The 12,451-nt window shown below is 39.7% G+C and overlaps 1 protein-coding gene across 3 annotated transcripts in view; it reads left to right on the forward strand.

The window, feature by feature from the left end:
* The window catches only part of LOC111263005 (uncharacterized), a 34,717-nt gene extending 22,673 nt beyond the window's left edge, over positions 1–12,044 (forward strand). For all 3 annotated transcript variants that reach the window (XM_022837702.2, XM_022837711.2, XM_086969375.1), the window contains 7 exons: positions 471–647; positions 2,837–3,083; positions 3,812–3,982; positions 7,065–7,172; positions 7,556–7,619; positions 9,850–10,032; positions 10,774–12,044. In XM_022837702.2, coding sequence (XP_022693437.1) covers positions 471–647; positions 2,837–3,083; positions 3,812–3,982; positions 7,065–7,172; positions 7,556–7,619; positions 9,850–10,032; positions 10,774–10,850 — 1,027 coding nt within the window. In that variant the 3' untranslated portion in view covers positions 10,851–12,044. The remainder of the gene's footprint in view (positions 1–470; positions 648–2,836; positions 3,084–3,811; positions 3,983–7,064; positions 7,173–7,555; positions 7,620–9,849; positions 10,033–10,773) is intronic.
* Positions 12,045–12,451: the final 407 nt, after the last annotated feature.

The following is a 12,451-nucleotide window of genomic DNA, read 5'->3' on the forward strand; positions in this document are numbered from 1 at the left end:
CTAGTCCTAGGCAAATTGTAATCTACTTAACTCGAAGCATAGGCGTATTTTCGGGAATTATCTGTTGCTATTTTATATCGCCATGGAGACATCAGTCGTTGTTAGCCGTCACAGTTCTGTGTACGAACCTATCTATCATTGCCTTGCTACGGTCAGATACTAAAGGTCAATGAGAATCCGTGAATTCTTGCGTTTGTCACCCGCTCTATGGGGCGCCGGGTTTCCTAATATGTGATAAAATTCCATATGTTCAAGGTGCCTAATAATAGAGTAACGTTTGCAGTTTATCTACTCGGGATGATGTTTAGCCTTTAGGTTCAGAACACTTCCTTGAACTTCGTAAAATCTTTCGAACAGTCGTGTTAGTTATAATAGAGTAATTTGCTGCCGAGAGCATCGGCCGTTTTTAGGCAAAAAGACGAGATTCGTAATACATTTGACTGTTTTTTTTTGATGTGATTTATCTCTAGGCGACGAAATGCAGATCCTCTCGATGACGAGTTCGTAGATGAGCTGAGTTGCGGCGCGGGCGAAGCAGGAGGAGGGCAATCGCTCCAAAGGCCCTTGTCAGCTAACCCTTTTACGAGGCATCACCACGCAAATCATTTTCACAATGGGCACGTTTGTTCGCCCACTCTTAGCTTAGGGTGAGCTTGATTTATTGTGTTAAAGGAGAAGTTATGTTACATGCAAGAAAGATGTTTGCCGTGAGTATTCATTTCGCTGGATCAAATATAAAATATTCCCCTTCTGTCACGGTCTACAAAACGTGGATAACGATGATCATGGCGACGCTAGTCACAAACAGCCATAGTATTTACTAGGTACATATATATGTTCTTTGGTTGCTCTATAGGTCAACGCCGTGATTCAGCTATTTTTGACTAGAGAATCGTAACAACAACAGAAACAAATTGTGTATATTAACTAGACAAACTAATTTTTACTTAATAACAAGATATTAACTCTGCACGATAACCTGTGTAAACATTGTGCGCCAATCTACACCGCTGTCTCAACTCTGAAGGAGTTTCCATATTGCTGACATCGAAACGATTTTTTCTTCAACTTATCCTAGAAGTGATAGACGTTTGGAGCTTTTTTTCGGGATCGTCGGTACACATAGATAACTATATATGTATCATAAGATCCAAGTTGATTTTAATCAGCTTACAGTATAAGCCGAGAAAAATCCCATTAAGTTCGAATAAATAAAAACTAATTACTTTTATTGAGCGTCGTTTGCTAGCCATTGAATGAAGTATTTTTTGCTTTTGTTTGTATTTGTATATATATATATATATATACATACACATATAGTCGGAGTATGAGAAAGTCTGTTTATTAGAACCATATGTCCGGATTATGGGCCGCCCCTACAAACACGGTTGTTTCTCAGTCGTTATAACAGACGAAGTAAAATAAGCCGCGAACCAGGTATGTTTATCATTTGTAACTTCAAAGAATGACTGTCAAACAGATCCTACAACCTAACCAAAAATAGCTTCTCGGAAGAGCCCTCTCTGTTAACAGAGCTTATTTCGAAGTGTAGGATGTTTCGCAAAGGCACACACATGGTACATACAATATGATAATGAACACGTTCGCTGTCCTAAAGAAAGCAAATTAAAGTGTTTCTTTTTCGTTCACGGCCTTGTCTTCCCTTATCGGAGACGGAACACAAACAAAAAGCTCTCTGTTATTGTTGATTATCAAAATCCAGCCCTAAACATGATCTCTGAATAGAAGACTTTATTAAAAGATATCGTTCCTGTTATTTATCAATTTCACAATCTAGGAACCAACGTGCGTCGGCGCGGGAGACGTCGTGCAGGGTGCCTGCACGAGAAAATTATATCGTGCCATCTATGGCGTTCTAAAATCTTATGCTTCTTAACGCATCAATTTTATAGTGACATCAAATTAGTCGACCTGCTCAGAAGGAAACCATGTACAAAAAAGAAACGATCGTATCGTTGAATGGACATAGTTGAACGTACGAGCCAGTGATGATTTATAATCATTTTGTACAATGCGCATATAATATGATACATTATTACTAAGAAAAGTTAAGACATTTAAAAATGTCAGTAGTGAAATTGAAGCGTTTAGCCTGCATACGTACCACTGTAGGCGAGTAGGGCTTTGTAAGTTATTTGGTACCGCGAAGCTTATCTTAAATCTCATATTTTTCATGACCACCTTAACAAAACGGAAAAGATAATTGCCTGAGACTATTTCTTCGATATCACAAAAACATTATGGGTCATTCATTGTATGAACTTCTAGTCGAGTATCACTATGCAAAGCTGTTTTGTAGACCTGGGTTCGATAGATGGTTCTATCCAAATTGACCGAAATATTGAAAAATTATGATTAGTTGAAATACTGCGAAAAATTGTATTCTTTCAAACGTGTCCACTTCGAAATTATTAGAAAATATTTCTGGCATCAGCAGCTCCCAATTGACGGGCGGCAATGTCGGTGCTGATGGTTTCCCTATGCTGCTGATGGCGATAGCTTCGGTGAGAGGCCTAACAGAATTCTTTTCAATTTCAATGTTAGCAGATTGAGATAATTTTCATATAACTGCTATAATTAGCCACAATAACCACCTTTGTGACCTTTAGCTATTGGCCGAAAAGGAATGCTCGCTATGTTACAGGTCGTATACTTAAAGATGTAGCCAATAAAACCGTTAATGGCTAAGAAATATGGGTATGTGGGCCATTGCATTTAATAGCGCATGGTAAATGTCCTGTTTGATAGAGTAAATTTATTCTAGAGCTGACACAGGCACTGAGCGCTCTGTTGTGTGCCTTCGATCTTTTTGCAGCACCCGCTTGCGACCTAGTTCACCATTAAGCATTCCGGGGGGCTGTGGTCGCTTCCGGCAGGCCACTTCCGCCGAAGACATCCTCTCGATCTCGCCATCGTTACGCAACGCTCGAAGTCTCCAAGAGGACATGGAGATGCTACGCCAGAGCCGGCAAGACAACCCCTACATCCAGCAGCAAATCGAAAAGTTTTCTGTTCTCTCGGAGGGCCTATCCAGATTTGACGGACACTCGCTACATCCCCAGGTCGGTCGCCACATTTAATGACGCAGCTCGCTTATCATCAGCCGACGAAGACGCACGACGGGTCGGCTGTAAAAAGCCTACTTAGAGTCTATAGTTATGCCCGAGTTGACGCGCTAACAAGCACGTTGAATTACGTTGCGCAAAATTGCTATATATTAACTATATATATTAATTAGAGACACAGGGTTCCAGCTCAACAGACGCGATTTATCATTCAGGGTCACCAGCGGGGTATGTCGTAGAAAGTCTTAGGGCTATATAAGAATAATGCACTGTATCTTTTCGGCAGCTGACTCTCAGCTTGTCTTTAAGACGCACTTCGCCATGTAACTAAGATATCGGAAATAATAGATTAAATACGCCTAGTCTTGATCCACAGCTTCGTCATTGAGGTAGTTAGTTGAAGGCTCCCTGTCTGCCTGGTGTACGTTTGCTTTCCTCTGTTGCAGAGAAATTTGAGACAGTCTAACTTGGAAATAAAACTGCGAATGAACACTTTCATAGTGGCTTTCCGTCAAATAACTGGTCACTTTCTGACAACCTATGTTCTTGCTATCGTTATCATTAAGGTTGCCGGGTCTCAAGCACCGTTCAATGAAATTGTATTGCTGGCCATAAAACTTTCGATTTCTAAAGTATAGACGTGGCTTTTGAAGGTCATATTTTTTTTACCCTTATTACATACAAATACTAGAGCTGTGTATGTGGTACAAAATTACGTGGAACAGGACCAACCGATGTCAGATTCACCAGCGACGGTTCCCGAAGATCACCAACAGCTGCTATTCTCGTCAAGTCCAAAAGACGAGGACATTTTGTCGTTAACTTCACAAATGGACAATCGACACGAAGGGTTACACCAACATCTGATTCGATCTCCGCCCCCGATGTTTCCACAGGTAAGAGCCAGGTTGAGGAAGAAGTCTGGCAATTACGTACATTTTTTTTGCATATTTTTAAATAATCTCACGTACCAATAAGAGGTGGCATTATCTGATTACCGTTACAGTTATACTGTGTTCTTTTGTACCTAATAAAACAGCACAGCATTGCATGAATCCAAGTACAGTTTGTAGCGATTGCGCCACACGGCTGACAGAAAAAGAGGCGTCTAATTACCATAAAACAATAGAGGATGAATGAGAGGCGGTGCCCCCACCACCGTTGAAATCTAACATTGCTGCATGCTTAGCACACTAATTGTAATTTGTTATTTTTTAGTTACTATTTACAAATGCAAATGTAATTTAAAATTACTGACTGATCATTCGACTAAACACTTTCAAAATACCAAATCGCGGATTTTTTCACGAGTTGCACCCAAGCGGCACTCTTCTCTTTTTCTCTCTCCCCTTCAGATTGATATACAGAAACATCGATATTTGTTGGGATCATTTGGAGATATACATCACGAAGTACGCAAAATCCAGCACCACTTTCCTCTTGTCACAGTTTTCATTGTTACAGTGAAGCTAACTAGCTTCAGAAAATACTTCGCGATAGAGTTCGCGAGAAGCTCTTTAACAGTTACAATACTCTATTTTGTATGTATATGTTTATCATTATCATGAACTGAAGATCAGCAGTTCCAATCATTTGAAGTCTCTAGTGGGATCCTCTCTGATTAAAATACGTCAAACGGCTATATGTACTTTTATCTTCCCATCTAGTTCTATTGCATATGCGTATAGATGCTAAGTCAGACTGCTAATAGGGTCTTTGAATAGTGCGTATATGTAACGATTATACTTCCTTGATTAGATACTTGATTTGAACGTGGGATTATACCGCAGTATCTGTTTGTTCGTCTGCTTCGAACTACAACATGGTTACTCGTACCGACCGTTGCATGCAGGTACGACGCTATGTCGTTATTTATCGAAACAATATCACAAGCTATGTAACGGTTCTCAGAAAAATTTAAAAGACTCTAATGGACATGATCCATGGTTAGGCATTGTTACGGGAGTTGTGTAGGACAAAGCCTATGGCATAGCTGGACCTACTTCAGTCCTTTGCGGAAACCCGCAAGGAGCAGCTTGAGGTTACGGAACGTCAGCTTCGATTTGAAGATCTATATACCATGTTTGCCTCTGTCGGTTATTGATTGTTTGATCTGCTACATAAGTGAAATTATGGTCCCACAATACCTGTGTGACTTACTGGTAAAAAGACATGCAATCGTATTCACGTAAAAGCAACAACGATTTGCAGCCTTTTTTCATTATGGACAAGCTCATTGGCTGAATATGCCTAATCGTTTGAGTGCCATCATTTCAATTTAACGTTTCTAAGAGGCCACAACAAAGCAGTAAAATGTTTCGACGTGTTTCCTACGCATCGGGCTTACGGTCGTCAATTCTCTTGTAAAAGAACAGATCAATTTTATTATTATTCATAGACTAGGTAGAGGTCGACTGAGCATCTTTTACTAAATGTGCTTTATGAAGATTTATGCCATATGGGTACCTGTGCTTACAGGATAACAAAGGCTGAAGAACTAGTAGGCTGCGTTCGCTTCTGTTCGCACGCGACCGCGTTAATACCCCTCTATGTGTGTGTGTTACCGGTTGCTCTTTGTATGTCTACCGCTTTATTGAAGATAAGATGCTCAAAAGTTTAAAACTACGAAGACAATAGAAAGCTATTATTCTTCTTACAGACACGCTTACGCTATGTGATCGACTGTTTCATTTTTTAGATTTGTACGTTGGGTTTCCAGTTTAGAGAAACGATGAAGTAGACCGAAAATAGTAAGGTGACTTCGTGATAGGAGACACAACTAGGCATCTTGTTCCCGGGGAGTGCCTATAAGATAGTGCAACTGCATACGACGCAGGCCTCCTTATTTCTAGCTAAGGGCGATCACTCAAGGTCACGTGTTATACATATATACAGATTTCTATCATTATAGTAGTTACTATGAAGTGTACTCAATTTGTCGTCACGCTCGTTGGATTGCAGATGAAATTGTTATTAGAACGTGCTTGACTTGTTGAGGCTAACACTGTATGCAGATTAGTTGGATATAAAAAAACAATAGTAGTATAATCCGTGTGCGTTTTTACAGCCCTATTGATAAAAATCTCTCAATTGAATGTTCATTATAAGACCAAGATGGTTAGCTGACAAAATTGGTGGTGACGAATATGGTTCCAAACGTGTTGCATGGGTAAAGGCAGACAGGCTTGATCATAACTAAATGAAACTAATACGCTTGAACAACGATACAGTGATACTACATAATAGAAGATCCTGATTTATGTTGTATTGCATAGGCTGTAGCTTTGGGATGTCTTTTGTGCCGCCGTAGGCCCTCCATAGAGTATTTTTGGCCCGCCTTCTGGCCGAGGAGCCTGCACTCAGGCATTTAGCTTTGACGTTCGTCGTGTGATCCTACTTGTTACTGCCGAGCACCGTAGCTACCTGAATGTAAAAGAGCAAAGGCAGCGATGTGACGTTCGAGTCCGACCGGGTTCGCCTACCCTCTGATAGAAGAAGATATCTCTGAAGATATGGTCTCTCTTAATTATATAATTTAGTCTATAACGTTAGGGCATATTGAAATACATGTATTAGGAGTAACGGTGATGTGAGCGATTGTACGCTGTAGGAAGATATGAGCTTTTTCCTCAGGACTCTCGACCGCCTTCAGTCTAAAGAGCAACCTCTGGCTTATTAAAAGAATAGGTTCGAGAGAATTTAGGAATCCTTAACCTTACTTTAGCTTCAACTACAGACACCGTTTAGAAACAATTCTTACATGTCGAAAATTATGCGACAGGTATGTTAGCATATAACTGGCCAAAATAGACCAGATTACTTCTTAGTTAGAACAGATTAAATTCAACCAAACGCTTTGTTAACATAGCTACGGCAAGGAAGCGCAACTAGTACACTGTGGGTTTTATATTTTTTGCTAATAGTAGATCATGAGCTAGCATGGGTATACAATGTAAATTGTATTTTTGTCAATTACAGGATGTGGAACAGTTCGTTTTCGAATTCTCCCGAACGACATCCCCACAACATCATTTGGGAAGTCCATATAGTATGCGAACTCACCGTCAGCCAGCAGATTCATTAGGGGTAATTAAGTCTATTTTGTTGCCAGAAGCAGCTTAACCCTTAAAGTACGAGTCAATCGCCTTGCACTACAATATGATGGGTTTCTTCGCATACCCGGAAAATTGCTTCGGAAACTACAATAGGCGGTACTGAGAGGCATTTACTATCGAACGAAGCTCATTCAGATCTACAACAGATAATAGATGAATAAGCTCTCTTAGAATGGAAAAACCAGTTTCATAGGTATGCTGAAGAAACTTTTTAGTTAAGCGCAGCAACACCCACTCCGGCTGGAGGCACCCTGACTAGACGCCTTCCAGCTTACTAACCCAAAACGTTAGCTAACTGAAAAAAGATGACAACAATGGAAAGGGCTAATTTCGAATCTCTTCGGCGTGTTACAGTATAACACACCGGAAAGAGGCAGATTGTTTCGGGCTGATGGATTTCATTCCCGAAAATCACAAGGTAAGTGCAAATATCCTTATCAAGTCCTTTTACTATACTCCAGCGCTTAACGTATACTGAATACTTGCGTGCATCCTTATTATGTACTATATTAAAACCGGCAGATAGAGCCAGCTTCAAGGTCTGTAATCTGTCGTCATAGCCTTCATCATGAATTCAAATTCAAATTCGTTTCTTCTGTGCTTCTGCTTCTAGAGAGACCTTAACTATAAAATTGACTATTTTTCTAGCGGCATTTTCGATGGTTCAGAATATCATCAGTTGAGACTACAGTGGACTAAGTCGTTAGACCACTTGTTTATCTTTATGGATGGTAGCAGAAATAGGAAATATACAGATAGCCCAAAAATAACAGAAATACATAGGCTAGTTATATACAATCCTTCATACGCTGAGAGTGAGTGGACGCAGTATATCAAGCAAAAGTACTTTTTTCTTACGCATACATATACGATGTTAGCACCAGCGGATGATCTTCATGGCAATGTGCAGCTTTCAAATGGCTCATATTCGCGTGTAATGCATGGGTTAGAAAAAAGCCAGCAAAAAACAAATATCTCCCACCAGCTTTAATCAAGTTTACAAATACATATCTTGAGAACTAGCCCTTTGCCGAACTATTTCCGCCGCCCCAGTGCAAATCTAATTTTAATTGGTTAATAAAATGCCTATATACTCTGTTACATGTGTTCACTATGTATGCATTTGGTGTACTATCGTGATATATTAAAAAAAAAGCCATCGCTCTTTGGCTTGTAAAGCATAATCTTTCTGCGGTATAAACCCCAGTTGGCTTATTATTCATACATACATACAATCCTAATATGACAGCCCGTGGAAAAAGTTCCATGCGACTCCCATGCGGGTAACGCCTATGCAGCGTGCCATTTATATTCTGTTTACCCAGTGAATATGTCAACAGTCTTTTATCACTTATGCACGCGCCTTGCTGCGGAAAAATCCTGACAAAGGGGTGTCCTTGACGGCCTTAACTTGGAACGCTTAGCAAAGAGCGATCCATTGAATATATATATATATATATATATATATAAGTATAAAACCTAGATCCTCCTCTCCGAAGGGAAAAAATGAGGAAGCAATGAGTTGTATTCCTGTAGAAAGGCAGAATTTTTCTGAGCTTTTAGGCGTCACAAAGAATAAGGTTAAAGGACAACAACAGTGAAGTGCGGGACGTTAAAATGTATATACATGTAGACTAATGTTTGCACTACGTAAAGCTATTGATGTTTGTATTAAATTCCTGCTTAGACGTGTAAACGAGCATTTGAAGAACAACGACGAGAATACCACCTAAAAATATAAATTCTAGTGATAACCTAAGTAGCCTAGCCTAACCTAACCTAATCTACTGTAGTTGTTGTGGAGGATATTTAATCGGAGTTAGGCGTTCTCAAGCCGTAAAATATAACGGATGATGGCAAGCCAAGTGGCCTTATTGGTACAAGGTAGTGTATTGTACAGATATTTTCTATGTATACGGCCAGCGTTAGTCCTGAGCTAAATCTTCTGGACAACAGTCACGTGTAACTGATTTTTGCAAGAGCAAAGCCCCAAGAAATAGCCAAATGTCTAAACTAGTAATCAGCGGTAAACCAGCATCCAGCGGGAGCACTTATTTATGTTTCACTTGTAACAGCGTTAAGTGGAGGTTATTCTGTAGTACACATCGCTTTCCAATCGTAAATATATGTATTTAAATATATGCATTAAGAATATTCATCCTTCATAAAGGGCCCAGTCCAACTAATTTAGGCAAGGCAAGATAGAATTAATTGATATATGTATTAATAATATAATGGAGTCTCCCAAAATAATAATAAAATTAAATTTTTTTGCTCTTTTGAGCAGAATCCTTCTACAAAGGTAAATTATTAAAAACCCAGTCGATCCATTCTAAGCCTTTCTAAGGGTTTATTATACACACTATGAAAAGGAAATACCCAGGACATTTGAAGCGTTCGTTTTTACTGCTAAATTTCGTTACTTGAACATGAATATGTAAATAAAATATGAAAATATTGTAGGCACCGCAAGTTCACCACAATTAGACCCTGTAATCCTCTTGCAAGCTTAAATACTATGCTAATTCATTACTCTGGTAGTTATAGATCGGAAATTGAAACACTAAGGTTTATGTAACGATCTGTGGCCGAACGCGATTATATAAATCTATTATGATATGGCCGGCTTATTATATACTTCTGTGCAGAAGACTCGGCGCGCAATACTCTTCTTTCTTCCCAGTGGACAGGCCTGAATTCTATGAATACACAGGCTTTCAGCGCGGTACGGGCAATGAACTACGAATCTCAACCGCCAGGACGCGATTCGTCTATAGAATCTACTAGTCACACACCTGTACTAGCACCGCCTCTAAAAGCCTGGAAACGATGTGAGTATTGCATGTCATATTAGTCGGTGAAAATAAGAGTCGCGAACAAACACGTGTAGCATAACCCGTGCCTGGGCCCGGGTAGATAGGAACGTCTATTCGAACATAGCCTATAATATTGATGACAAACAAAAATATTCACGCGTAATTAACCAATTGACAGCCATTGATGTGCCGAGAAGGTCTATTAGATAAAGGTCTTGCAGAAAGCGTCCTGTATGATGTTCTGTCGGCCAAAATAGCTACTATATATGTACAGCAAGTAGGCAATTGTGAGCCAACATGCGACGACCATTTGGCCCGATTGTTGCCCAGGTTAGAAATTAAAATTATGCCGGATTAAACTATTGCGGATTGCGCACCTAGAGCCTTAGCTATTTTCAACAATGCTTACTTTCTATCCTTTTGCAGAAACCACTAGCAGCTATAGGGCGATAAAAGGTCGTCTGATCACAAGTACCTCTTAGTATGGATAGCGAAAGTTAAAGCGACCGTAAAGTTCTGCCTTAGATGAAGTATGCAACCGCTGATTTTCTAACAATAAGTTGCAGTTTACAACCTCAGGCACGATGAACAGCGAACGCTTTCACCGTGTATATCAAATAAAAAAAAAGTTACTCGTCGGATAGAGCGTCCCGTTGAAGACACGAAGTATTAGTATATGAAATATTAACACTACTGGTGCTAAATGGCAATTTTCGATTTCTGCGTTTATGTTATTTCTTGTTCGGTTATCGATAGGCACGAGTCCGTTGAGTAAGGAACTTGAACCGGAACAGGAATCACTCCTCGTAAAATCCTTCGATTCGGCCTTCTAGTCTATGGATCGTAAAGATCAGCGAATCGACTAACTAGGAAAACAAACCAGAAAAGACAAAATGAAGTTCAAAATTAAGTAAATTTGAACAAGTAGCGTAGTAAATCACAATACAACTACACACACACACACACACACACACACACATATTTTCATCCTGTATAAAATGGATACAGGATGCGGGGTTGAAGTTATCGCTGCAGAATGATGAGGTGCAGTATACAGCCGTGGACGCAGACCCAGACAGTTTGTCAGGGGAGCACCCATGCATATGAAGATGAAATATTTACAGACGCACACTGTGCATTGTGGACCCCCTTTACTCAGTGCTCCCGTCCAATAGGCGCGCTTGTTCTACTACTGGGTATTCAGCCCGTATCAGCTGCTGTTTGAATGACGGAGTTGGGTAGGGGTCAGCGCTAGAGCAGTGTTGCGCGTTGTTCTCAGATACAATGAATGTATTTATTTTCCTTAAGCTGAGGTGTTCGTAGCATTCACCGTCGAATTGAAACGCGTGCAGAGTCCTTTCCACACTGTAAAACCTGAACACTTAATATTTATTTGTATTATTTATTATTACTACCTGAGCAAGCCAATAAAGGTGACTAAGGAAGAGACTAGCGTTCATTAGAATCGTTACCTCTCCGCCTGTACGAATAAGATAATCGTAATAAGAAAACGAAATTCAGATATCATGGAAGGCCAAGAGAACGAAAGAGCGGTTTACAGGCGTTCGAAATAGTATATACCTTTAGGTCAGGGCGAAACCTCGAAATTTCGCCCACACGCAATCAAATTATGCAATGCAATCACGCAAATACACATAAACCAAACGGATTAAGCCAAAGTTGTGACGTAAGTATAATAACAGATGGTCGACGTATAATTGACAAAAAAGAAGTTGAAAAACAGATACATGAGAAAAAAATCATATACTGAACGCTATCCTACAATCTATTTTAAATGTTTAGGTTCCGTATATTTGGCATCTTATGGGATTAAATCCAAGGCGATTGTTGTTATGGTCAAATGGTATTCTAATAATCCCGAAAACGATAAAAGCAAGGAATGGGTCACTTTGGAACAGGTTTACCTGTACTTTGATGTCAAGCATAACTTATAAAAGCTGACAAATAAAATTCAAAAGATCTATGAAGTTGAAGAAAAGTAATAAAAGCATTTTACTCACCACATATTAACTTGTGTCGTTTTTTTCCTGTTGAGTGCAAATACTCTGTCCATACTCTGAATTTAGCAGACAGCCATATCAGGAAATCTACTAACTAATACTTGACTATACCCCAAAGCCAAACTCTGTTACAGAGAAGTTAGCTCAATGAAGGCCCTAATATAGATAATGCAAAGAGATAACATCGACAACTGTCAAACTTAGTGGTCGAACTTTATACGTAATTGAACTCTCTGAACAATAGATAATAACTAGACATTTTTCTAAAGTGTTCTAAAGGCAGTAAAGCATTTTATAAGTCGAGGACTGATCGTTCTAATCATTAAACAGCTCCAACTCCGCTACGGAACAACCTAACGCTGCACAAACTACAATTAAGGGAGGCGAATACAAGCTGGCTGGCAGCTGAACGC

Source organism: Varroa jacobsoni, unplaced genomic scaffold (assembly GCF_002532875.2).
Source record: "Varroa jacobsoni isolate VJ856 unplaced genomic scaffold, vjacob_1.0 scaffold_74, whole genome shotgun sequence".
Taxonomy (NCBI): Eukaryota; Metazoa; Arthropoda; class Arachnida; order Mesostigmata; family Varroidae; genus Varroa; species Varroa jacobsoni.